Source organism: Carassius gibelio, chromosome B4, assembly GCF_023724105.1.
Source record: "Carassius gibelio isolate Cgi1373 ecotype wild population from Czech Republic chromosome B4, carGib1.2-hapl.c, whole genome shotgun sequence".
In the NCBI taxonomy this organism is placed as follows: domain Eukaryota; kingdom Metazoa; phylum Chordata; class Actinopteri; order Cypriniformes; family Cyprinidae; genus Carassius; species Carassius gibelio.
Window position 1 is genome coordinate 23,519,525 of NC_068399.1, and position 27,969 is coordinate 23,547,493.

General features: G+C 36.0%; 1 protein-coding gene across 2 annotated transcripts in view; it reads left to right on the forward strand.

The window, feature by feature from the left end:
- The first annotated feature begins 287 nt into the window (after nt 1-287).
- The window catches only part of cdk17 (cyclin-dependent kinase 17), a 50,044-nt gene continuing 22,362 nt past the window's right edge, over nt 288-27,969 (forward strand). The window contains exons 1-2 of one of the 2 annotated variants that reach the window (XM_052553998.1): nt 288-654; nt 25,925-26,073. In XM_052553998.1, coding sequence (XP_052409958.1) covers nt 25,947-26,073 — 127 coding nt within the window. In that variant the 5' untranslated portion in view covers nt 288-654; nt 25,925-25,946. The remainder of the gene's footprint in view (nt 655-25,924; nt 26,074-27,969) is intronic. The other variant, XM_052553997.1, reaches the window with a different exon arrangement.

Sequence of the window (27,969 nt, forward strand, 5' to 3'; positions counted from 1 at the left end):
ATATTTGTAGCAATAGCCAACAACAATACAAAATTATTTTTCTGTTATGCCAAAAATCATTAGGATAGTAAGTATAGGTTTTTTTTTTTTGCACCTTTAGGTTTCAGATTTTCAAACATGTGCATTTCAGCCAAATATTGTCCTATACAAAGCATACATCAGTGAAAAGTTTATTTAAAAAGCTTCAAACCTACAACCTTTTGCCTGTCAAATTAGGTCGTAACCACGACGCCAGTTCGCCCACGAGAGCAGATGCGTCATAGCGGCAGTTAGAGAGCAGGTGGCGCTGTTTGTCAACTTTCAGATGATTGCTATGTTCAAATAATTGTTCGAGAAGGTTTGCCTCTTCCTCCGATGTCACCCCTGCGCGGAGGCGTCAGTAGACGGGCAGCAGCAGCACCCCTCCCGGCCACGAGCACCGTTCAGCGAACGCTCCAGGGAAACGATCGCCATAGTGAACCGCACGCGGAACGCTCTTCTGAGGACACCAGCGCCAGTTTGACCGATAAAGGTCGGCCGAAGAAGCTGAGCGTTTTGCGTCGGAAAAATCGGCTTGTGTTTGTGTGTGTTGGCGGAGAGTGGAAAGACGGCATCCGGCCTCCGAGAAGCAGGCGAGGGCAGGGACTCGCGTCCAAACAACGTTTACCGTCTCTGGTGAGTCTTCCGTGGCGTTTCTTGTAACGATCCGAATAGGCTGAAGGTAGACGTTAGTTGCGACGCTCTTGTAATGTTTGTCAGTTATGTTTAACCAACCAAACTGCCAGGTTTGGGGAGTGTTTGGAACTGATTAAATGTTGTTTAATCGACCGTTGGTTTGTCAACACGAACTATACGTCATGTTTAAATGCCGTGTTGTTGGTTTAGCTATGAAAGGAAAGCACAACCGTTGTTTTGAAGTGTTTATTTAAGCTTTGACTAGTACCGAATTCCACCACCTGGTTGAATAACAATCCTGACAGGCTTTGTAACGTTAGAGTTGTTTTTGTAGTTTTGTTTCACGTCTGTCTTTCCGTAAATAGAATCCATAATGTTGGAACTCGGTTGTTGGTTTGAATAAACATTATAAAAAGAGCTGTTCGGCTGAAGTAGTTGTTATGCTGTCGGGGAAAATGCAAAGAATGTTAAACAATTGAATCCCATATTTTTCTGTTTAAAATATATTTTATTGTCTGGAAAAGTTTTCAAAAGTTAGTTAAAGAACTTATTTGTTGTCAGAAATTTAAGTACAAATGTATGCGTGTATGTAATCATCCAAGAATAATAGGTGCTATTTTAAAATAATGTAGCATGCAGTTTTACAAGGAGAAACAATCAGTTGCTTATTCAAAATTGTAGTATGATCAAAGTCATGCTGATTTATGATCTTGTTTTATTGTAATAATGAATAACACCCTTTAAACATTGCATCTTTATTATGCCATTAAAGTGTTCACTTAAAAAGAATGCAGTGCATATTTGTAGTTGACAGTCTGTGCACTTTCAGACCCTTTAAATGTCAACATTTATCTGATTATCAATCAGTGTTTCTAAATGGCTTAATAGACAAACCACAGATTCAGTCCTCATCCACACATCTTCCTACAGTCAAACCACAGGTGACTTCGTAACGGGGGGAGATGTGTTGATGGGTTTAATGAATCGTGAACGTGGACAAATGTATCTCCGCCCTCCAGCAGAGCAAAGGGGGTTGCATTAAAATCTGTGACTGTGTAGGATATCAACGTGGTACAAACTTCACATGCCCTTCGTTATGCCAGGTCTATTTGTGAGTCGTGCAAATGTGGAGGATGAAGATGTGCATGCATTGAATTCTGCAAATGAGCACGCATGTATGCACGGATATGAGTGCATGTGCCTTCTTTGGATGCGATTATTGGCCCGTGGCCAATTTAGGGATTTGCCATCCCCGGGATGATGCCTATTTCTCAATCAGGGGCTCTTGAGATGGAAATGAGGGTGCGTTCCACAGCCTGGCATGCCGTTGTTGCATGCATGACCCAAATCAGGGACTGTGGTTTGGCTGTTCTCAGTCTGGACGGCTGGATGTAATGTGACCCACATGGTGATGGACGATTGTTGAGTATATGAGATATTATAGGCACGCCGTTGTTTCTGTGTATGCTTTAGCGTTTGATGATGATAGTCGGTGTAACAGGAGGACAATGGGTCCATGCCTCACCCAGATGAAGCTCATAATACAGTTTCACGTCGTGTTAGTGTGTTGTGAGGAGCAGGGTTACATGGCCTTTGTTGCTTCTGGGCCCTTTGTACTTGTGGTGGTGGATCAAGCTGAATATGCATGTCCCATAAAAAGGCGTCATGAAAAAAGCATCTCTCACTCTTATTCTCTGCTTGATTTCTCACACACGCCCACGCACACTTTGCGCTTTTATTTTTGTCTTTCTGATAAACTGTTCGTATCCATATTTCATCCCCCTTCTAGCTTTTCCAGAGTATGTGGTTGTGTAATGCGCCGTCTGATAGCGTGAAGTGTATATGTCTTATTTTACGGTTGAGCTGCTTTGTTGGTTGGTCAGTAATTGGTTGTTTTGGAGTCTTCAAAACATGTTGAAAGAGTTCCAAGCTCTGGAAATCTACAATTGAGGTGCTACAATCCATCAAACTGGGACTGTTCTGGTAAACTACTTGTCTAGTTAACTAGATTTCTACATTTAAAATATATATATATATTATTATATATATATATTTTTTGGATATTGAGTCTTTGTGCAAAACCCATCACCATATTGTTTGGGTGTGCTTGGTTTTTGTCAGGGGGCCTGTTCTTCAGTCATCGCTTATTACATCTGAGATGATATCATCGCGCTAATCAGGATCTGGCAAATTCAGTTCTTCGAATGCACCTGTTGTTGATGATTATAATGTCTGGATTGAGTTATCTGAGTTAATTGTGTGTTCATGGGTTGGTTTAAAAGGGGCTATGTATCGGTGCTCAAAACCACGATCAACAATGCAGCGATTGGCTGGCTGCAAGACAGCAATGTAATGACATCATATAATTATAAAAAAGATACCAGACGAAAAAAACATGACACATTTTTTGACTTTTATAAGGAAACAGCCAAGCGAACAAAACTATATTAATGTTAATAGATAAATGGAATGTGCACAGTTTTTATTTTATTAATTTTTTTTACATTATTCCCAATTATTTAAATTATTTTATATATAAATTATTATAAAATTATTTAAATTTCTAATATTTGTACAGGCTTTACACCTTCTTAAGGGTCAAGATCATGTTAACTGCATCTTCCGCACTCCCATCAAGCTTCCCACCCCTGAGATTTTAAAATAAGCACTTTAATATTTAGGTATCATGCTTTACATGTTCACAGTTTTAACATTGGTTATTGGTCACGTTATAAGCAGTTCATGTGAATGTAAGCATTTAAACAGAGTCTAGAAAAATTAATACGGGGGAAAAAACAGAATCCAGATCGTTTTTAATGGAAAATATAGAATAAAAAAAGGCCTTCAGAATTATATATTTTTTTTCAAATTTTAATAAGTTGCTGTTTAATATTGTAGGTTTCATGTCATGATTTCAGAGTCTAGAAAAACTAAAATGGAAAAAAATAAAATTTGGAATTTCATAGGGCCCTAGGAACATATTGCCATGCGAGTGTTGTTGGTGGTTACCGACGTGTTGCTAAGGTGTTCTGCTTAGTCACTAAATGGTTGCTTACCTTCAGTTGATCCTTCAAAGTATGCAGTATTTTCTAATTCTATATCTCCAGCTGAGTGTTATAGTTTCCCATTAAAAGGGTTTGTGGGAAGGAGACAAAATGATGAAAGAAACAAATTGAGTGTAAAAGTGAGAAAATGAAGTAGCAGCGTGTTTTTCACTCTGGAGACATGCATTGATTTGGTCTTATTGTGTTTCAGCAGAACGATTGTTCTTGCTTTCTTGTGTTTGTGGATGAGGTGAGCAAGGTGGAGGAAGCACATTGTTGCAGGCATTAATGTAACTTGACCTGTGCAGAGCAGCTAGCAGTCAGGCGGTGGGTTGTGTTATATGAGAACCCATGTCTCTTGTTCTCTCTGCAGTGGGTTCTTGTACTATCAGTAGGTCAAGGACATGATGGATACAGTTAATTTGTTGAAGAACAGCTGATGCTCTGCTCTTCATACAGTACAGATACCTCTGACTGCACACCCATACGCCTCTTCCCACAACACACTATTTTCATACACACCTATTCACACAAACCAGATACAAAAGTCAGTGTTGCTCCATGTGGTGGTCTTTCTCTGGTCGTTGTTCTTAATCTTGATAACTATCTTTCTCATGTAACCCACCAAAAACGTTGTCCAGTGTCTTTCTGAGTGCATCTGAAATGGTTTTTGGTTGAATCGGTTGAAAGAAAGGCACAGTATTATTATAACACTGGTTTCGGGTTCATCGTAAGCAGATTTGGTGCATATTTAAAGGCTGCATTTTGTGCAAAAAAATTAAAAATAAATACTTGGGATTTTGGAGAATTGCATATCAGAGTGACATACTGCCAAGTACGTTTATCCATACTCAGAATTCGTGCTCTGCATTTAACCCATCCAAGGTGCACACACACACACACACACACACACACACACATGTTTGTTTTTGTGAAAAGTGGGGACATCCCATAGGCGTAATGGTTTTTATTCTGTACAAACTGTATATTCTATGGCCCTACATCAACCCTACACCTAACCCTAACCCTCACAGGAAACTTTGTGCATTTTTACTTTCTCAAAAAAAAAACGAATTCTCTATGATTTATAAGCGTTTTGAAAAATGGGTTATGTCCTCATAAGTCACCCTCTCCTTGTAATTCCTGTGTCATACTCATGTCATTATACAAAGTGTCCTGATATGTCACAAAAACATGAGCACACACACACCATGAAAACACACCCAGAGCAGCGGGCAGCCATTTATACTACGGCGCCCGGGGAGCAGTTGGGGGTTCAGTGCTTTGCTCAAAGGCACCTCAGTCGTGGTATTGCTGGCCCGAGATGCAAACTAACAACCTTAGGGTTAGGAGTCAAACTCTAACCACTAAGCCATGACTTACCCTTAAAGTACATAAAAATACAGCTGCAAAAAAATTAAAACAATTGTGTTATAATAATTTTATTGTATATAATATTATTTTTATTTATGTAATTAGATGTTAAGTTATAATTAAATTTTAATAAGTTATTTAATGTAGTATATAATGTTTATCATTTTTAAGGATAATAAGGATATATACATTTTATCATTTATATATTTAGCAGAATATTTTTACATTAATTTTGATAGCAATTATAAAAAAAAAAGTTAACTGTTGTGACCCATGCATAGTGCTCTTTTTTTAATTATATATATATATATATATATATATATATATATATATATATATATATATATATATAATATAAATTTTCCCCCTTTATTTATTTATTTAAATCATTTTTGGTACTGTTAAAACAGTTGAGACTGATATAAAAGTAATTTTTTCCTGCATGCTGAATGTAGGTTAGTTCACAATCTTGAAGTGGTTCACACTTTTTGGACCCTGTTAGCAATGTAGACGTCTTCTGGAAAGTGCATATTGCTATTGGCAACAAGATCTCACTCCATTTCTCTCTTTCTCGTTCTGCCGCTCTGGTTCTCGTCTCTAATTGTCAAGAATGTGACCCTGATCAGGCCATCACATTTAGTGTGTATTGACAGTGATTCTTCCAGTTGTGACTATTCTCACTAGTTCAGTGTCACTGATCATATTGGAGGTGAGCACACATTGTTCAGAACCTTCTCTTCTGCCACTGAGGAAGTGGAAAACCTCACAGGAAGTGACCTAATTAGAGAGTTTATGCATGTCTGTCTTGTTGCTTTAATGACATCATAATTCTGTCATGTTCAGTCCCCACACATTTCTGTAAACTGCCGTCGGCTATTTGAACAATTGGTAACCTTTCAGGAAAAACAACCGGTTCCCAAACACAGGAAGAGAGGCGTGTAGTACAGGACCTGGATGTTGGTGTGTGATCTGGGTGAACCATTACTCGACTGTCTGATACCTGCAGCCCTGGACCCTACACAATGAGAGCTATTTCAGCCATGCAAAGAATGTACGTGTGTGTTTATTTGTGTGCAAGTGCTTGTCATTTCCCTCAAGTCCCAGGCTGATTTGAAGATGTAGGCTATTAACTAGATATATATATATTTCTGATATTGACATTTTGTTACTTACTTGGTTATATTAGTTAAAACTTTTTTTTTAAACGGTATGGAATATTACCAAAAGGCAACAAAAAAAGTCATTTTAAGTTTAACTTGCATTCATTTGCATCAAAATAATATTTCATTATGAAAAACAATAAATGTTATTATTTTTTAATAATAGTTATTTATATTTTGTTGATAGTTGAATAATTTTATTATTAAGTGTGATTATTAGATGTTTTATTTTTAAGAATGTACTGAAAGTTAAAGTTTATAAATAATAAATTATAATATTAATAATTAATATGTTATTACATTAAAGTTATTATAGTACTACATAATATTTAATAATTATTATATTATTATTTATAGAATTTGATGAATAATATCTGAAGGATAGTTTAATTAATTAGTAAATTTTTTATTAATGCTTTTTCCTGATTGCATGAAAATTGCATAAAGTATTTGAAAATAAATAGGCCTAGTATTGTTACTACTACTACTAATTATTATTTATTATTTTGATGACAGTTTAATAATTTAGTAATAAACTTTTATTCATATTGTTATCACATGAAAGTTATTAAAATAATACATTATTTATATTTTGACGATAATTTGATAATAATTATAATAGCAGAAGCAGTAATAATATTGTTAATACTGTATAACACAATAATATAATGCTACATTAATGCAATACTATACTATTTTTAAAATGAATATAGTATTAAAAATTGGAACTGAGTATTGGCCATTGGTCATTTAAACAAAAATCAGTACTGGTGTTAGGGGTGTCACGATTTCGATTTTAAATCGAAATCGATTGAAATTAAGTCACAGTCTCGAACTTCGAATTAAAAAATGGAATCGAAGCGATGCGAAGAAACGGGAGCCCGCGAGCTCATTTCAAACTCTCGCGCGCGTGTGACATGTACTCTGCGCGCAATAAAAGCCCTCGCGCGCGCACGCTCATTCCCCACATCCTCGCGCTCGATCATCTCACCTCTGCTTGCGCGAATAATTTTATTTTTGTCAGTCGTGGGGCGGGGCTTGCTGTTTTAGTTGTTATCTCAAATGTCATTGGTTATTCCCCTTTTCCTAAAGTCAGTATTCGACGCCTGTTAGAAAATAATAATTCACTTGACTTGACCCCATGACTTCATCAGTGGACCAGATACATGCAAGTAATCATTTCTTTTGCTTGTTTAATTTATTTTTGTCTTTAATGTAATTTAATGCATTGTTTATAGAGTAGATCTTTTGTAGATACTTGATTAACTGGAATTCTACTGATTGCTAGTGATTGCAGTCTTGTAATAAGAGATACACATATTTTACAGACTGGAATGATGCACACACACACACACACTGTACATACATACATACATACATAATATATATATATATAAATCTAAATCTAAATGAATGACAGTGAAGTGTTTAACAAGTGTTTTATCTTTAATCTTTTAAATAGATACATCGTAATATTTGAAGGTTAGTTTAGTTAGTTATTTTTTAGTGTTTTTGTTTGTTTTGTTATGAACTTGAATGTCATCTTTTGTGACTGCACTTACAAAAGAGAAACTGGATGGCAGTTTATTTTAAGTTTTCAATTGACTAAAGATATAAGTTATTGTTACATTATGTTGTTAATAAAAGTTTTAAATTTGACAGTGTAATGTGGTACATTGCAAACAAAGGTCAGATATTATATTACATAAAAGTCTAGTTTGAAAAATGACAATCTGTGCTTTAAAGAGAATAAATGTAAAAATCGAGAATCGAATCGAACCGTGACCTTAGAATCGAAAATGCAATTGAATCGAGGATTTGGAAAATCGTGACACCCCTAACTGCTGTAGATCACTTCTAATAACAGAGTTCCTGAAACTCTTATGGTAGTGCATGGCATTAGCAGCTGCAAGGTCATGAGTATACATTGAATGCACTGTAATTCGTTTTGCATAAAAACGTCTGCCTGATGAAATAATGTAAATATAAGCAGTGCATTTAGCATGTAATGTGAATGTATGTTCTGTCTCTGTGTGTGTGTTAGTCTGTTCCTGGTTCAGCTCTCTTTCTCTCTCTTGCCAAACTTCACATTCTGAAAGGTTTCTTTGTATAGTGCCGCACTGAGCCGGACTGCTTCAACATCCCACAAATACACTCACACGCTAAATTCTTACAGTACCATCCAGTGCCCATCTCACATTTGGGCCAACTATGCTGCATTCGCTCTGTGTGCCATGTAGTGGCCTACTTTCCCCTGTGACCAATTGTGACACCAATTGTGCCGTGCATGTCCATCTGTATGTGTTACGCTCTGATTGGCTGATAATCTCTGGATCAGATTCAGGATTGATAGATAGTGTTCACTAAGCAAAATTATTATTTTTTTATTTGAAAAAAAAAAAAAAGTCAATTAAAAATAAACAAGTTGTATTTGTTAATCTTTTTTTTTGATGTTCAATATGAAAATAAATGTAACTTAGTTCATTTATATTGTGTATGTGTCATCTACACCGTAATGTGACCCACAGACATAACTGCATTGAAAAGGTCACATATCATGTGTTTTATGCTCACGCTGTGGGGAATTGAGCTGAATTAAAAGGCCAGACTTCTTGTTACTGTGGTTATTGTACCTAAATTTGTATAGCTCTGTGTAAACAATACTTGCACAATGACTGGTGGGAAAATTTCCCTCTGCACTTCCTGTGAAGTGATGTATTGAAATGATGTGCATCTTTTCCCTAAGCCGTTGGTTTTGCACTAAGCATCGCAATTGTTCTTGGTGGTAACTTTTTTTTTTTAATCATTTAAATTGTATTTATTTATTAGTTTTTTTTTCTATTTGATTTTTTTTTGGTATTGTTTTTTTTTTACAATTAAAAATGCTTAGCTTTTTGTGCCAGAATATTTTTTTTTAATTGTAATATTTATTTGTAAATATTTTAAAGCATACAGTAGCTTAACTGTAAGTTAACTATATCATTAGCTTGTAAATTGGTGAGCTACTGCTTCTTCAGATGGCTTTGGCTGTTGGGTTGTGTTTCGCAGTATTTATTTTTTTTCAAAATCTCTCACCATGAATGTGCCATTTTCAAGCCACAGTGTCATAAATAGTTCAGTTTTTAAAAAACGTGTCTCGAGCCCCTGCACTATTTCATTCTAGCTGTTTTGGAGCACAAGAATGCGTCCTGTGTGAAAGGCCCCCTAGGGACATGGTTTCAAAAACTCTGTCTGTGAGACTCCGACAGAGTGAGAGTGTCTTTGAGACTTCTTTCATCCTTCTAGCTTTAAAATATTTATGGCGAGGCACATCGATAGGGAACAGACGCTTTGGTGTCACTCACGTTCGACTGAAGGAGTGTCTGTGTGTGTGTGTGTGTGTGTGTGTGTTCTCACAGTGATCTCACTGCTTCTCTCATCTCCCATGGTGTTTACATTCCAGCGTCTCTAAGCAACAGCGGAGCATCGCAGATCTCTACACTCACCCCCCCCCCCCCCCACCCCTCCTCGTTTTACTGCAGTAAAGCACACTTTGTTCTTGTACATAGAGGTTGATAAAGTTACCTGGAGTTTGCTTACATGGTGTCACCACAGAAATGTTCTTTCCCCCATCAGTATGTTATGAAAGTCTAAGAGATCAAATGTTTATCACTTGAAATAAAATCAGTTTAACTGAAATGATTTAAAATGTAAATAATAATCTAACAAAAATTAAAAAAAAAAGTTTAAAGAAAATAAAAACTCTATAAACATGTTTTAAAATAACATTTTATTAGTTATATTTTAATATAACAAAGACAAACAACAAAATTACTAAAACTAACTAAAATGAAAATGTAAAAACATAAAAATAGAAATGAATTCAAAATATTCATAAAAACTGTAGTATCTCATTGTTACTAAAATGACACTGAAGGTCAGTCAGTGCTTATATTGATTGTACATTTATTTTATATTTAATTCAGTGCATTAAAATGTGATATTTGAGCTGTAAAGCTGTCATTTAAGGTTTAACTTTTTTTTAATTATATTTTATTTGTATTACTTTTTTAATAATCTTAAATGGTTTTTATAGGTTTTTATTAAAAAAAAATATAATTCAGAATTGTATGTCCTCTCAATTAAAAAAAAAAAAAAATACTCTCATAATTCCCTTTTTGTGCAAGGTCTGCTTTCCAAGCATATATGGTTTACCCTGGGCTGTCCTCGCCGTTTCCTTCAGCTGTGATCGATTACAGTAGTTCGTTCTTGTTTTATTCTCCAGGTCTTGGGTGATTTAGCTGATGTCTGAAAATATGTGCACATGTGCACTGGAGATGTCCTTAAAGAAAAAATGAACATTCTGTAATAATTTACTCACCCTCAAGTTGTTGCAAACCTATATGATTTAGTTTTAACTGCTGAGCATAAAATAAGAAATTTAAAAAAATGTCAGTAACCAAGCAGCTGCCAGTAGCCATTGACTTTCATAGTATGGGGAAAAATACTATGAAAGTGAATGGTTACCATCAGCTATTTGGTTACCAACATTCTCAGCCCTCTACGTTGTGAGTAAATCACTCGCACACGCGACTAAATCTTCACTCTTGAGCGACTAGATGTCTAAAATTAGCCAATGGTTAATAAATTCTCAGATTTTACTCGCCATTATGTGAATTGGAGGCTAGGATTAAGTTTAGCTCAGATATATGTTCACTCGCCGAACACACTCTGACTGAGTGCTTCAGAGTTTCTCTCTCCGTCAAGCAATCTGTGATATTTTTCAGTTCATCTCATTGGATGTACCTGTGTTTAACGTTACCGTAAACTCTACTGTAAAGCACATCACTTGCCGTCGCTTTGGTGAGAGCAGAGAGATCGAGAAAGTCTTAAATACATGCAGAATTGATGATGTACTTTGTTGAAATTTCCTGTCAAAATAACAGAGCTCCTATGATTTTTTTTTTTTCAGCTTTTAAGAACTGCCGAGTTTTCGGTAGCGGGCGGAGCTAATGCGCAAATGACAGTCTTATTGGCTGGTGTTCACCTATTATCATCCCTGTTTTGATTTCAGCAAATCAGTTCACGTGAACAAAAACAACCTGATTAATATTCTTGAATCCAGCAGCTCGCTAATCCTTAGTGTGTTTTATAATGTGCTTATAAGTAGAAATTATCATCTTATGAGTATCAATATTCGTTTTATTTAATTATTTATTTTATTAACAGAAACAATGAATGACCAACAAAGCACCACCACCAGTCCAGTTAAAATGTCTATGCATTCATACATGGTAACCAAGTTTTAATTCTAATTACTGAAGTTCTATCAGTAAATAATACTTGTTTATCATATTATAATGCTTCACTGACTGATGTAGGTGTGTACTTTCAGATATTTAAAAAGCAGTGGCATTTAAAAAAATAAATTATATAAAAATTTTACTAGCCAATGGCGATTCAATTGGCAAGTTAGGGTTGATTCTTCAAAATGTGTTCAGTAGAAAAAAAGAATTCATACAGGTTTAAATGGAGTAAATGATGAAAGAATTTTCCTTCTTGGGTGAACTTAACTTCATGCTTCCAACACCAGTTATTATTGAGTGCAGAGTTGGCAATGGTTTAGTTAGCACTGTGGTTAATAAACTGGGCTGTTGCACTGGGTAAAGAGTAGGTCAGGAGATGTAGACCACCCTTCCCCCCATTAGTTGGTCAATCTGGTTGACTGTTATCTTTTGACAAATGCATTTCCTATTGAAACAGGAAGTTTAGGTGTGATAGGCCCTTTGTATAGCATAACTGGCATAACAAAATCATTAGTTGCTATCCATTTACATCTTTTGCTTGTACAATACAAGATGAGTTATCAATTTGCTGTCGACACATTTGCACACACATTTATTGTCCAGGTCAATATGCATTGCTAATTACTACATTTGGAAAACTTTATAGGCAATTTTCTCAATATTTAGATTTTTTTTGCACCCTCAGATTGGTAGAGCATTGCGTTATCAGTGCAAAATGTCATGGGTTCAATTCCCAGGGAACACACATACTGATATATATATATGCATATAGCCTATAAGTCGCTTTGGATAAAAGCATCTGCTAAATGCATAAATGTAAATATTGTCCTATACAAACAAACCATACATCAATGGAAAGCATATTTACTGTATTCAAGTTTCAGATAATGTATAAATCTCAGTTTCAATGTTTTTTTATTTTTATTTTTTTTATTTTTTTGTCGTTTGAAACATATGGTTTAAAAGCTAAACACATGAAATGCATGATGGTGGTCACTTTAGGGGACAATGATAAATATAAATTTTTTTCTGTACATTGTACAGTATCATTGAATGTATGTGTATGTGTGTTAGTGCTGCAACGACTCGTTGACGTCATTGATTACGTCGACTACAAAAATACATGCGTCAACGCGTCACACTCTTTGTTTACATCTCACGTAATGGCATACTGGGAATGGAGAAAGTTGCATTCTATCACAAAAACAGAGACCACTGTTATCAAAATTATGGGAATACTTTAAACAGAGGACAAATAAAATGGCACTTTGTTCCCTTCACAAAACCGATATGGTGGACCACGGCAGCACAACTGCGATACGCGAGCACCTCAGAGGAAAAGGCCTGGAAAAAACAAGCGCGTCGCGACCGCGTCACTTCCATTATGAGCGCGCTTATCGCGCGGCTACATTGGAAATAACGAACTTGAGCGCGCAAAAGACGTGAAATGACAACAGTCACAAACCACCGAGCTACCCAGAATCAGCTCCAGATCTCTGGAAACCATGCTAAACCATAGCAGAACCCTGACTACATTTTATGGTTTGTGATGCTAAAGAACATTTCATGACATCTCAGACAACTGTAAATTTATGGCTACTGTGGTTTAATTATAAACGCTATCATAAACTCATATTTACCATAGTAAAATAATTTTCTTTGCCTCTTTATTATTTTATACTGTAAAAACTTCAACCACATTGGTTGAAAATGAATAAAGGTTGAAATATTATATTAGAAGTTGTACTTCATTTATTGTAATACAAATAATCGTTAGATTAGTCGACTAATTGAAAAAATAATCGTTAGATTAGACGACAGAAATATATATATATATATATATATATATATATATATATATATATATATATATATATTAGGGGTGTAACGGTTCACAAAATTCACGGTTCGGTTCGATACGATACACTGATGTCACGGTTCGGTTCGGTTCGGTTCGATACGTTTTAGATACAGCAAAATGTAAAAACATCTCAACTTTTCAGAATGCCGCAAGCGCACCGCGGGTCATGTGACAAGAACCAACCAATCAGCTTCATCCTTTCCCGTAACAACGTTGAGAGCTCAGCCAAGATGAAGGAACAGCTGATCATAGTTGTATATGGATTGCAATTTTGAAATAAATTCAGTAGCAGAGCTACTGCAAGCGATTTTTAGAGCTGCAAATCCATTTATCCTTCGCTGAAATTTCCGCGTCTCATGGAGAGAGCACGTCATTGTTGCTTAGCAAAGACAGACGCCTCATGAGCGCTTCTGCCCGAGCGCTTTGGAAAGGAGGAGAAAGACGCGCTTAGCGTTTTCCATGCGTTTTTAGGCACGATATGTGAACGGCCCCTAAGGCGCTCGCTCACTCAGCACGCGCTGAAGGCTCGTTGCAAAATGTCTAATGCATTTAACAGACCAGAAATATAAGATCCTAAAATAACCAACAGGTCTGGTGTTTGGGTTGGATTCCCTGTAAGCTATAGTGTCTAAATGCTGCAGGGATAGTTTGCTGCGTGCATGTTTCTCCTTTTTTTCGTCTTTTCCCAGATAGTACTGACGCATATATCCCAGATATTCCCGATGTTTTTTTTTTTTTTTTTTTTTTGTAATCCCGCTGGTGTACCCTGTCATGTTGCAGATGCGACATACCGTTGTTTTTTTATCCACCACTCTCTTGCCATCACCATTATAGCTTAAAGGGAATCCAAAGTGCACCCAAACACCAGACCTGTTGGTTATTGGAGGATCTTCTCATTTCTAGTCTGTTAAACGCATTGGCTATTTTGCAACGAGCCTTCAGCGCGTACTGAGTGAGCGAGCGCCTGCTGAGTAGCCTAACATAAACATATAAGATGGTGTTTTTTTCTTCTTCGGGAGTGTCAGGGGCGTTGCCTGTTACGTTGTTTGGGTTATTGGGCTACCTTGTTGAACGCATATCATTATATTTCTTTCTCTCTCTTTTTTTTTTTTTTTCAAATATAATTAATTACTCCAACGAACCGTTCGGTATACATAATGCGTACCGCGTACCGAACCGAAAGCGTCGTACCGAACGGTTCAATACGAATACGCGTATCGTTACACCCCTAATATATATATATATATATATTTTAACTTGGTTTTCCATTTGTCTTGTCTTATTCATGCTTGTACAGCACTTTTGTATACACGCTGTTTCTAAAAAAGTGCTTTATAAGTAAACTTTGAAAATTGTTAAATATTATGTTCTGTACAAAAATTCTGTACAAAAAAACCATGTACCAAAATTACTAAAGCTGAATAAAAATGAAAGCTATATATATATATATATATATATATATATATATATATATATATATATATATATATATATATATAAACTAATCCAAATTACAAAAAAATGCATAAACTTAATTCAAACTGAAAATTTTAAATAAAATCTAAATAACAGTATATAAATAATTCTAAAATTACTCTGCCAAGCAGTTATTGGAAATTTAGGTCAGCCTTTTCGATTAATTTTTGATGGTTAATTGTTCAGCTTTTTAAAGTTCACTGGTCTATTGATTAAAAATGTGTTTTTGAGTTGTTAGTTCAGGTCTATGCTAGCTAAACCTGTTTGTTATTGAGAGCAGAAGAAAGTCTGGAATTATTAACTTTGAGTCAGACGGGCGTTAAACTCCCTGTCCAAAGTTTGTTTAGATTGCATTGCACGCTAAAGAAGCTAGCACACTGCAGTGCCACCATTCCTCATAAACCGACCTAGCTGCTCACATGCACTGAGTTTTCAAACCTTTTAATATATTTATAGTATCAAAACCAGTAAGTGTAGGTTTTTTTTTTAATTATTTATTTGTAGTTATTTTTAAATTCCAGAACGTTGTCCAAGGATGCAGGGAAATCTTTTTGGCGCATTACCCAGAGGGCTCAGCATGCTTTTGTTGTTTTATTGTGCTATTTGTTTGTGATTCTGCACTGGAAAGTTACTCACATGCTGTTTTTGTTATCATGGCATAAAATAGGATCATGGGATTAGAAACCTGATTCAGTCATTCGGGTGTCAGGACAGTCAGATGAACTGCCACCCGACCCATCAGCTGAGAGCTCTGAGCGAGTGCTAAATGTGCACTTCCTGTTTCAGCAACGTTGATTTTGACCTCTGTCTTGCAGTGTGTTTTGCTGAAAGGTTTGTGGCGGGAGGCAGAAGCCCGGCTGATGGAGTGCCGGAGTGACACATCTGGGTGATGGAGGGAAGCTGGCCTGGGCTACGGGCTAAAAATATAAGGCTAAGTGGAGTAATGGAGCATCTCTCTGGCGTAGAGAGAGAAACCAATGTGGGACATTGTGGATGCTTCATGGACACAGGGAGGGACGGGTGCTCTTATTCACTGAGCTGTTAGTACTCGCCCCCTTAAAAACTCTTCTATCAATCGCTCACCTGACAGTTAATAACCAGGAGTACCATTGTAGTACAGTTACAACACAATGTGATAAGCCAGATAATTACATGTTATGATTCACTTTACTTTTTGTCCAGAGCAGTGCCTCATAAGTGGTTTTGATGGCCCGCCAGTTTCAGTTTCTGCTTGTTTAGATGACCTGCTTCTGATGATTTGAACTGTTGCATATGACACAAATACCCATATAAACAGATTTTAAAAATATGTATACAAGGATCAATATTGATTCAATATCATGAGGGGAAAAAAGAGAATAGCTTTTTATTGATGTATTATTGTTTCGAAACTGCTTTAATTACAATGCCTTGTTTTTTATGTAAACCTTACTTATAAACAATTTTATAAATATTTTTTTTATTTGTTTGGATTTCGGTTGTGGTTTTACTGTGCTTTTGAGCATGTAAAAGTATTATTATTTTTAATTGTTTATTTTTACAATATTTACAAATGTTTATTATTATTATTAATATTTCAGTTTGATTTTACTATATTTACATGGGTTTTAATAATAATTATAATACATTTTATTATTATTATTATTAAAACCTAATATTGTAAAAACAAATCAATAACATATTACAGTGTTATTTATTTAATTAATATGAAGTTATTTGTTTAAAACATATTTTGGAATTCTATGTAGTTTTGTGAAATATCTTGGACTACTGTGCCAATACCTTGGTGCATGAATATTTATTCATCTTCATGGTATTCCTTTCTGTACATGCTCCTTTCAAACTTTCATCCCTGTTGGTCATATGGACACAGACTGTATTATCAGTCTGAGTCTGACCTTCCATTGACACTACGTGTGTGTGTGTGTGTATGTGTGTGTGTGTAACAGAGACTGAGAACAGGCAGTTCCCTGCTGGAGTCAGTGCTGCTCGGTGCTTCATTCGTCATGGGGGATTGTGTGTGTGATCATCCTCTTATCTCTCGCAGACACAAACACGTGCAGACACATTAATGAGCACAATACTTTCTAGACTGCTGTGAGTGGGTGTTAGGCAAGGTTTTGTCTATTTTCATTCATAGGCAATCTCCTATATTTGTCTAGTACTCATAATTTTGTGTACAGTACGGAAGGACAATACATTTGATAACAGTTGTATTCCATCCTGTGTGATACATATTACTTTGAAATATGATTGGATGGCATTTGTGTAGATGATCTTGATATTAGTATCTTTTAGATACTTCCAACAGTGTCAGACACCTGAGTTTATTGACATGAGAACCATAATTAGTCATCTAAACAGGATTGGGAATAAGGTACTGATTTGCAAATATAAATTATATTTAATATTTTACATTCAGTTATTCAGTAGTGCTGTCATGGGGCTTCAGAAAATAAATTATTAAATTAGATTATTGTGTTAAATTATGTAATATATCAGATTATATTTATATTTATAGTAGTGAAGTTTGACCATTTGATTGCACATTATTTCTTGTAATAAATGGTAAAAATGTTATCAGAAGTACTGATGTTTTGTATAGTAATTGCTTAATTGCTATATGACTGGTCCTTTGATCTAAAATATAGTAATACTTTGAAATAATATTACAATCAAAAATAACTATATATATACTCATTTATTTTCTGTTTGAATGTTTAATGTAATTTATTCCTGTGATCCAAAGCTGAATTTTCAGCATCATTACTCCAAGCTTCAGTGTCACATGATCCATCAGAAATCATTCTAATATGCTGATTTGCTGCTCAAGATGCATTTAGGATGATTATCAGTGTTGAAAACGTATATACTCAAATATTTTTGTGAAAACTGATATATTATTCAAAATCTCATTCTTTTCGGACTCCTCTGATTTTACATATATTCCCTGGGGTATTCATTTATCTTTCTTTTATTCTGTGTTCTTGTTTATTTACGTGTAAGAATTTGCTTACAGAAGGGCAAATGTGGTCTGTTGTTGTGACGCTTCATCGTTTCATATCCTCAGAGTCTCTTCTCGTTCGGTCCTGCAGCTGAGATGTTTTGATTTTAGAGAATCATGTGTGTTTTTGTTTACTTATGGCTGACAGACTGCATTATCTGAGTATCGCAACATTCCTGTCTCAAGGATTTTTGTTTGTTTGTGTGAGCGAGACGGATGGAATGGAGGATGGTACTTCACATGGAGATGCTGTTGTGACTCCTAATGATTGTGATTGAGTTTTTCTTCTGATTTCTGACTTGATACTCGAATAATTAAGTTGTGTGCTAAAACTCTTATGAATTATGACATTTGAATTCAAGAAGGTCTTAAAGTCTTGAGCAGCATTTGAGAAGACATCTCCATCAGGACTCTGTCTTCATGAAAAATTAATCTTGTTTTGGGTCTGTCCTGATGGATGGCTTGCTTTGAGATTTTCCAGCTGAATATTTCAGTGTTTATGTTGATACGAGTGGGCTTATATAAGATTCATTGTGACTGATACTGTAAGCTGCCTAATGCACTTAATTGAGTGTTTGTGTGAGTGTTTTGTATAATAAACTTTGACTCAACATATTAACACTCAGCAACCAAAGGGAATTGTGGAAAGAATTCAGGAATAAATACTCAGGTCAAAATGATTAAACTGATATATTTTGCATAATGGGATTTTGCAATGTTTCGAAATGTAAAATAAATAACTAAACAGTACCATTCAAAGCAATTCAAGTCACTTTTATGCTTGATCAAGGCTGCATTTACTTAATCAAAAATGCAGTAAATACATTATAATTGTTCAATCTTATTTCATTTTAGAATAAAAGTTTACCACTATAATATGTATTTAAAATGCAATTTATTCCTGTGATGTAATGCTCATTTAACATCATTACTCCAGTCACCAGTGTGACGTGATCCTTCAAAAATCAATCTAATATGCTGATTTGCTCCTCAAGACATATTTCTTATTAAAATTATCAATATTGAAAACCGTTGTACTGATGGTTTCTCAGGATTTTTTGTAACTTTACATATGTCTTGATTAGGGCTTGATAATATATGATCATGCGCATTTCGTCAGTAAAGTCGGTTCTGTGATTAGCGGTAAATCCCCATCACTTGCAAATTTAATATGCAATAATATGCAATCTTAAGGCCATAAAGTCCTGGCAACCTAAAACCAAACTATACCTGAACAAAAACTACTGGAGATCATATTACATTCACCAACACTACTTCTCTCATGCACAAACACAAAGCGACACGTCCTTTTGCCTTCGTCATTGTGCCTGACATCAGCCGTCCTGCGACTCTGCAGGCAGTCGTCTGTATGAATGCATTTATTCCATCTGTCTTCCCATCAGTCATCATGAGAACATTGCTTTTTTTTTTTTTTACAGCTGGGGGCGAGAGTGATTTTGAAGAGCGTGCTAATGACGCGCTCAAGTGCTTTAAGCATCGTGGAGAGGACGGACAGATGAAAGAAGCTCAGAACAGCCAGATCCCCCGCTCGTGCTCCTCTTTCTGCGGCTCTAATTATGCTACACTGTGTAAACGCCGGGGACGATGCATCTTTGATGTCCTGCGGAGGGCAGATGTGCTAATGCACGCTAACAGGTCAAAGCGAACACGTCAATAGGCCCAGATATCTTTCTGACGTCAGTAGCTGATCTCTGGAGCTTGGCTTTTTCAAAGGTGAAGTTCACATAATGGGTGTAAGCAGATGCTTTCACCAGGCCGGGTATGAAGCAGCTTGTACAGTCATGCGTGTGATATGCCTAATTTCACTCGCTGTTAAGCGTACTAGCTTTCTCTATGTTAGCCTTTTTTTTGTCATTTTAGTCTCACTTGCCTGCAGTTTGGCGCAGACGAGCAGAGTTGCCGTGGAGATCTCATGCTTTGTAGTCAAACACAAAGACATCATTCTGCTTCTTCTATGTCTCTTTCTCTTTCTCTCTCGCTCGCTTGCTCCTTCGCTTGTTTTGTGCCGCTTGCTCACCCACTCAAGTCAGCCGCTCCATCTCTCTCTCTTTGGGTGTACGGAGTGGGTAAATTCCAGATTCTGATCTGTGAGAAAGAAGATGCTGAGAAATCCCAGGAAAGACGTGTTGCCATGACGACGGAGATGGACTTTTTGTTTGTGTGTATTTGGGAAGAGATAAAAAGAGAATCGAAAATTCCCTGGCTTGTCAATCTTAACCGAGAATCCTCCAATATTCATTTGAGATTCGAGATGTGCTTTTCAGACTTCCCTTATAATTTCTGAGTGACGTAAAGGTTAAACATTTGGGTAGATTTTGAAAGGGAATATATATGAAAAATACGACTTTTTAGGTTGAATTCTGGGGATTTTTTTTTTGTATGGGACCATATCAGAATAAACCAGTATTTGCATTTATTTTTAATTATTGTTCATATTATCTATCTGATTAGTGCAAACAATGATGGTTGCAAACAATATCAGGGTTTTTCTTTAATATAATAAAGACATTAAACATGTAGGTAAAATGTAAATACCATTTAAAAAAATTTAGGTAAATAAAACCAATGTGTTTTTTTTTTTTACAGACATACCATGGCTGCATTTACTTGATAAAAACAGTAATGTTGTGAAAACAAATGACAATTTAAAAGCAGTTTTATATTATAATATATTTCAAATATCATTAATTCCTGTGATGCAAAGCTGAATTTTCAGCGTCATTACTCATTTTTGAAATCATTTGCTGCTCAAGAAACATTTCCTATTATCTGTTTATAACAGTTATATTGCTAAATATTTTTGGGGGAAAAGTTTGAAGGAACGGCATTTATTTGATATATAAATCCTTTGTAACATTAAAATTGTCTTCTAAATGGCCAAGGTTGAGAGCGCAAACCCCGTATTATCTGTTATTCTGATCCCAAAATGTTTGTCTTTGGGATCCATTTACCTTTTTAATCCTCACAGGGTGAAAATAATTTGGTAAAGAAGTAATTGTAGACTTTTCTATAATAAACCAAATGATTCAAGGTGTCTGCGGCACAGACCGTCCCGCAGGTTTAATACTTGGGGATTGTGTTAGTGTTCATCTCAGTGTGTCTGTTTGACTCACTAACCCAGTTTCTGTGTCTCCAGGCTACACTTAATTAGCCTGTTGTTTGATGCCTCTGGCTGGTGACTGGTGTGATGTTTGATGTCAGGCCTTTCCGCTCTAATTACCCTCGGCCCGTGGTGCCACCCGGCTGCTGGGGTCGTCCCAGAATTCATCAGTCCTGGTGTTTTGTTTGGATGTGTGAGTGAGTTATTGGGTAAAAAGCGGTAATGTTTGCAAGCTCTGCAGGTTTGTGCAAGTGCATGTGTTTGTTTTCGGGAAACCGTTGTGAGTTTGGGATGTATTATCTGCTCCTGGCCGCCCCCAGCCCGCACGAGGTGCATGAGGGTTTTGTTATGGTGTGGGTAATACACCCTCTCTGTCCTACACAAAGACTCCTTATCTCTCAAGAGGAGCGCATACAGTCGAGGTGGGCTAATCCCAGCCCGAGGGATGTAAACAGATTCTCTCCCGGCCTTTGATTCCCATGCTCATGTATGATTGGATGACTGTAAAACTACTCATCTGGAGACAAACAGAAAGATGGAAAGAGCAAAGTAAAAGAGACGATAGCAGAACAAATTTAGCAGTGTCTGACAAACTGTGTCATGGTGGATTCTGTTATCTATCTATCTATCGATCTATCTATCGATCTACTGTATATTTAGATCTTAAACTTGCCATTTATAGACTGGAGAAATGATGCTGAAAATTCCGCTTTTCATCACTACATTTTAAAATTATATTAAAACAAAAAACAGTTTCTTAAATTGTAATGATATTCCAGATATTTATTATTATTAATATTATTATTATAATTTTTTCTTGCATAATTTTTTATCATATAAATGCAGCCTTGATGGGCATGAGAACATAAGGTAAATAAAATAAACAAACAAATATCTTACTGACCCCAAACTTTTAGTGTATGTTAATGTTGTGGACAAAATGTTTTTTATTGTATGCGTTTAATTTAAAATATGATATGATGTCCACTGTTGATTACATTTAATAATCTAGACTGTATAATTTCTGTAGACCAAAATCCCCAACTACAACATGCATATCAAATGACCTATAACCATTTTTGCATATTTTTCATTATCAGTCTTAATGCGGCCTGCTGTTCCCCCTCCAGCAGCCCACTTTCCTATCAGTGTGATCCCCCGGAGAGCTGCTGTCTGGGGACGGATATTGCACCAGGCCGGGGGGCTTAATGATGGGAGGTGGCGCATTGACAATAGACGGCACTGTCCCAATGCCATTCGCTCATTGGCCAACAATGCAGCATGTCACTGTAACAACAGTGTCAGTGTCCTGCCGACCAAAAAGTAGACAAACCGAGAGAAAAAAACAGTACGCCTGTACACTTACTTTTGTGACGCGTTTATTTTATTGAGTCAGATTCAAGAGTAGTAGAAAAACCTTTAGAGAAGCCATGCATGAGTGATTTTACATTTTAAAGGGTTGTTATTAGTCTTGACGCAAAGTGATTAACCTTTATAATCATGCTAAAACCACCTGAAGAAATTGCAACAGCAATAGAAGACCAAAATGTATTTGAATAATTATTAGGAATGATTTAATAATTTATATAAATTATTAAATTTTATATATGCATTTATTTAAATGCATTAAGTTAATTTTTTTATATTTAGTTAGTAAGTTTATATTTAAGGGAAGATAGTGAAAAACTTTTTTTTTTTTATGCAATGGTCAGATTTGAGATTTTGTGGAAATAAAACATCCAAAACACATTTTTTTTTTTTTTTATTGCTCTTTATCTATTTGTATCCGTATATTTCAATTAAATACTTAATAAATACTTAGCTAGAAATCTCTACTCTAGCAGTACGTATATAAATTGTCTCTTTTTTCATTTAATAAAAAAAAAAAAAAAAAAAAAAAATTATATATACCTGGCTATGCGTTCTATACTAGACTAACTGAGACTTGTCATGGCACTTGTATTCTGTTGTTGTTCTCTTGTTGACCTGACTGCTTCTATTGTTCTCATTTGTAAGTCGCTTTGGATAAAAGCGTCTGCTAAATGATTAAATGTAAATGTAAATGTAAATGAACGGGATGGTGACTTCGGTGAGTGTTAAAGTGTCTGTATGTGTGTGTTCAGGCTGGTTGTTCCTTTTCCTGGCAGGTCTGACAAAGGAATGCCAACTGTTCAAACACAAGCCCATGAAAACACACGCTTATGGCCACAGGGTGTGTCCAGACCCTGCCGTCCTGCATAGCAGAGTCAGATACCAGCTGTTTGAGAGGATGTGCTCTGTCAGCATGCACATTTAACTGTCCGTCGGTGCTATATTGGCCTGTAGCAGTAGTCTAGTAGTCTAATCATTCATATGAGAGCTTGTGGCCCCCCTTTCTTTAGACTGTGTTGGGTAGACAGATGGCATGCATGCTTGTGCATGAATTTATTTGCGAGGAACCAATTTCAGATGCTCTGACTGGCCGTTTCCTGTAGTTGCGGGCAGATCTGTGTTTTTTGGATGAACTTTTCACTCTTTGTGGCGTCCTGAAATCAGACACCATCTGAGTAGAGCCATCTCGCTGTAACCTGGTCTTTCTGCACCCGGCCTGGTCTTGCACAGGGGCCAATAATATCAGTATGTGCTGTACTTTTGGTTCAACTAGGAGAACCTTGGAGGGTTTAATTTGTACCTTGCTTTTGTGAACTCAACAAACCTTTAAGTCCTGTGTGAACTTGGGTGTGTGAAGTCTGATGGTAAAATACAATGGACAGAAAGAGTCCCGCTGCCTCCCATAGCAAGGTGTTTCCTGTCTAAAACGGTGCAAAGTCAGCATGTATTGAGAGAAATACACAGGCACACACACATTAAACTGTATTAAAAGCCTTTAGAGAAACCATGCATGAGTGATTTTTACATTTAAGGGTTGTAATGCATTACAATTAACCCTTTAATCATGCTTAAATCAACGTTATGCATTCCATGAGTAGTTTATAGCTTTTATAAAATGGTAACAGCAATGCAAATCTAGGATGACAGGATTTATTTATTTAATTATTTTAATGATGAGGGATGCAAGCTATGAGGTATATTTCAGTATTTACATTTATTTCAATGCATTGGCATTAGGGCTGTGCAAATTAAGGGTGCTCCGATCATGATCGGCCGATCGTTATGTGCATCTCGTCAGTAAAGCCGGTTTTTGGTGCATCTTCTCAGTTAACAACGGCTCTGTGTAGTAACAGCTGCTCTATGTGAAATCACGCACCTGATGGAATTAACCGCTGATTAGAAAACCGGCTTTACTGACGAGATGTGCATTAACGATCGGCCGATCGTGATCGGAGCACCCCTAGTGCAAATAATCAAATGTGATTTTCATGTGATTATGAACACAATATTGCGTAGCTTGTCAGTGAACTACGGCTGTGTGTATTAAATGCCTCTCCATCTGAAAGCACACGCTGGAGATTTGCTACAGATCACAGGACTGGCTTTACTGACCAGATGAAAATCACATTAGATTATTTGCACAGCCCTAATTGGCATTTGTTCATTTAAATTTATTATGTGTTTTTCTTTTCACATTACTTATTATGTACCATTTGAATACATTTATAAAAAAAATATATTATTATATTATAATACTTAATATTTTATTAAAATTAAATTTATATTTTATATAATACTGTTCTTACATTTAAACCTTTGCCTTTAACTTTCATTCAATAAGAAATGTATATTTTAAGATTTGTATTATTGTTTAAAATGTATTATTATAAATAAATGTGTGAATATAAATAATATCTGAGATTTATTTTAGCAATCTCATTTGAACATTTGACTTAAAACCCTCATTCAGTCATAAATTATTACAATTATTTGTTTTACATTTTACTCGTTTTACTCTATTTTTTTTATGTGTTTTACTGTTAATAGACCCGATGTTATTTTATATTTAGAAAATACATTGGTGTAAAGGGAATTATGGTGCATGTGGGAGTGTGTGTTTTAAAAATGCACAACCATGTGAAGTGCCTATAAAAACAAAATACAGTCTCATGAATATTTGATTAAAGGCCTTTGGATTATTAATGTGGAGTTTTTTTTATTATTTGTGCTTGTCACATGCAAGTTTAAATGCCCTGCTGTGTAGTTTAAAAGGCTATCTCATAGAAACTTACTAACACACACACACACACACCCCTAAATGAGGCCTTCCTGTTAGTCAGTATATATTTAAGACCCTATGAAATGGTTTGACAAGCATTTTTTCCCTTTTGAAACAGGAAGTTCGTGAAGGACTCTTAATTTAAAACCACACTGAAAGCAATCAAATCTCATTCAAAGTTCATTCATTCGAGCAATTGTTGGTTGGAAAAGTAAATGAGAAGGTATGAGGGTTATGACTGCCGAAGATGCACCAGCAAGCCATAATTTCTTTCTTTAATCAGCTAATCGTAGACTAACATCTGGGGGATGGAATGTTCTCTTTCTAGTATTTTATTAGCATATGTCTGCGTTTACTAGTTGAGTCATCAGTATTTTGGTCTGTTTTCCTGGAAGAGAAGTACAGTAAATTCGGATTGACATGCAATGAAAGCCACAAACTCTCATTTAAATTTAATGTAAGATCATTATTATTATTGACATGTGATAGCCTAAACCAATTCTAAAATGCAAATGCAAAATACTCTGAATCTGTTTGCATTTGTAGAAATGAACAAAGGCATGATTAATGAAACATTGTCCTTTTTTTTTTTTTTGGTCACTTTGTCCTCAAAAATGAGTCAGAAATACACACATCATAGGGTGGTCTCAACCCTCAATGCCACAGAACTTAATAATAAAGTGATAAATTCAGTTTTTAATGAAAAGGATTTTTTGCACACTGCATGACCCGCAGATATTCACTGGCTGCTGATGATTAACGCTGTGTGTGTATGTGTGTGTGTCTGTCCTGCAGGCCCCCCCTGCCTCAGGGGCCCATGGAGAGGATGAAGAGGTTTAAGAGACGTTTGTCACTCACTCTGCGTGGAAGCCAGACGATCGATGAATCGCTCTCGGAGCTGGCCGAACAGATGACCATCGAGGAGAACAGCAGCAAGGACAGTGGTGAGTGTGTGCGCTGTACCTTTCCTGTTGTTTGCTGTGTCTATATTGTGTGTGCAGGGTCACTGTTAATGTTAAGTAGCTCAGATTAGAGGCTGATTTATTAGCACTTTGATTAGCTTGTGGAACAAGAGCTCTGGAAACCTGGAAGAGGTCCATGGGAGCGGAAAAAGACCTCTTGTGTTACCACTTGGGTCGCAGGGGCTCTATAAACTGATTATTCAATTTTCTAACAAAACTAATTGAGTAAAGTCTATTTATATGATGTCACGCACCACTGCAGTGTGGAAAACCTGTTTTGCATGCGTTCAACATAAATTTTTTTTCACATTTTCATCTTTATTTCACTTATATATTGCTCCCTCAACACACTGTGTATCACTCCACTAATATTTAAAGACAAATATTCTGCATTCTTGCAGATATGTGAAAGACGGTTTCGTGTTCGCTTTGGCCTGACCTCTGAGATTGCACTTGGGTAGTGACTGGACCCTTGTGTTTCTTTTTGAAATTTACAGAAATAGATCCTGGGCATTAAATCGAATCCCTTAAAATAACTTAGAACGTGTACTTAGTTGTTTCATAACTACTTCAGTTTCAGTATAAGTTACTTTGACCAGTCAAGTCATTCTGGGTTGCTTAAAACAGAAATGAGAAGCTTGTGTTTTTGTGAACTCTTACCACTTCTCTATACCCTTTGGAGACTTTATTCTCCCTTTTTTATGTTAAAGGAGTGCAAGTTAAGCTCAGTCAACTGTTTGCTGATTGCATAATGATTATCAACACTAAATAATTTTAGGGAATAATACTTAGTCACTTAAAATGCTAGTTAATGAGGACCATATTTAGAGGATACTTTTTGTTTTGTTTAAATCAGTGTTTACATTACATAAATTTTACTGTTCTTTTAGGTTTTTAAACATTATGTTGTCTTGACAGTGTAGTTTTTTTTTGTGTTTTTCCCTCTCCCACCTTAAAATCCTGTTAATACATTGTTTGTCTTGTGTCTGTACTATTCATGGTTACTTGAAATGAAATGTTAACTGAAATAAAATATATAAAACTTTTTAAAATATTTCAGCTAGTTTCAAAGGCAACATCTCTAATATTTATTTAGTTTAACTTGGTGCACTAAAATGACTAAAACTTAAATAAAACATTAATAGAAATTCTATAAACACTAATTAAAAACAACGAGAAGTAATAAAATTTTTCTTACTGTAACCAGGATTTTTGTTTTATTTAAAGAAAACGAGCTTGTCTTAATGTCTTAACTTTTCATTCTCTCTCTTTTTCTCACGATATTTACACCCAGAGTATTTAATTTTTTCTGGTTTATCTGTATTGACCACATTAGCTTGCGTCAGTCACCCTGACACAACCATTTCTAGCTGCGTTGAAAACCTGTCATTCTGATCTGTCATAACTGAAGCCTGCACCATTTTTGTGACCATAAACAGTGCTGAGCCAGGACTGATGTGAAAGTCTGCTGTCATGCTTCCAGTCAACCTGAATGCCTGAAGCAATGCAATTTGAGTTGAGAAGAATCTCCCTGTTCCTCAAAGTGCTTTTTCTTCTCTTCACTCTTGTATGTTCAGCTAGCTAGTAATTACTTAACAGCAATGACACCCCTGTGAGAAGAATGAGAGGAAGGGAGCATGTGACAGCTTGTGAGAGACGGGCTAAATGAGCTCCTTTGCTTTCGGACTGACCTGACGGATGGACTGGAATCAGACAGATTGATTCAGACTGTACTATGAGACTCTGTGTAAACTGGAAGCCAGTGTGGTTTGAGTTCCAGTGAATGCATTCCTGCTTGCCTTCCATCCCCGGTGCACCGGCTGGGTGTATTGAGTGCTTGCCTGAGGTAAAACAATAACCTCATTTATTGAAAGTACA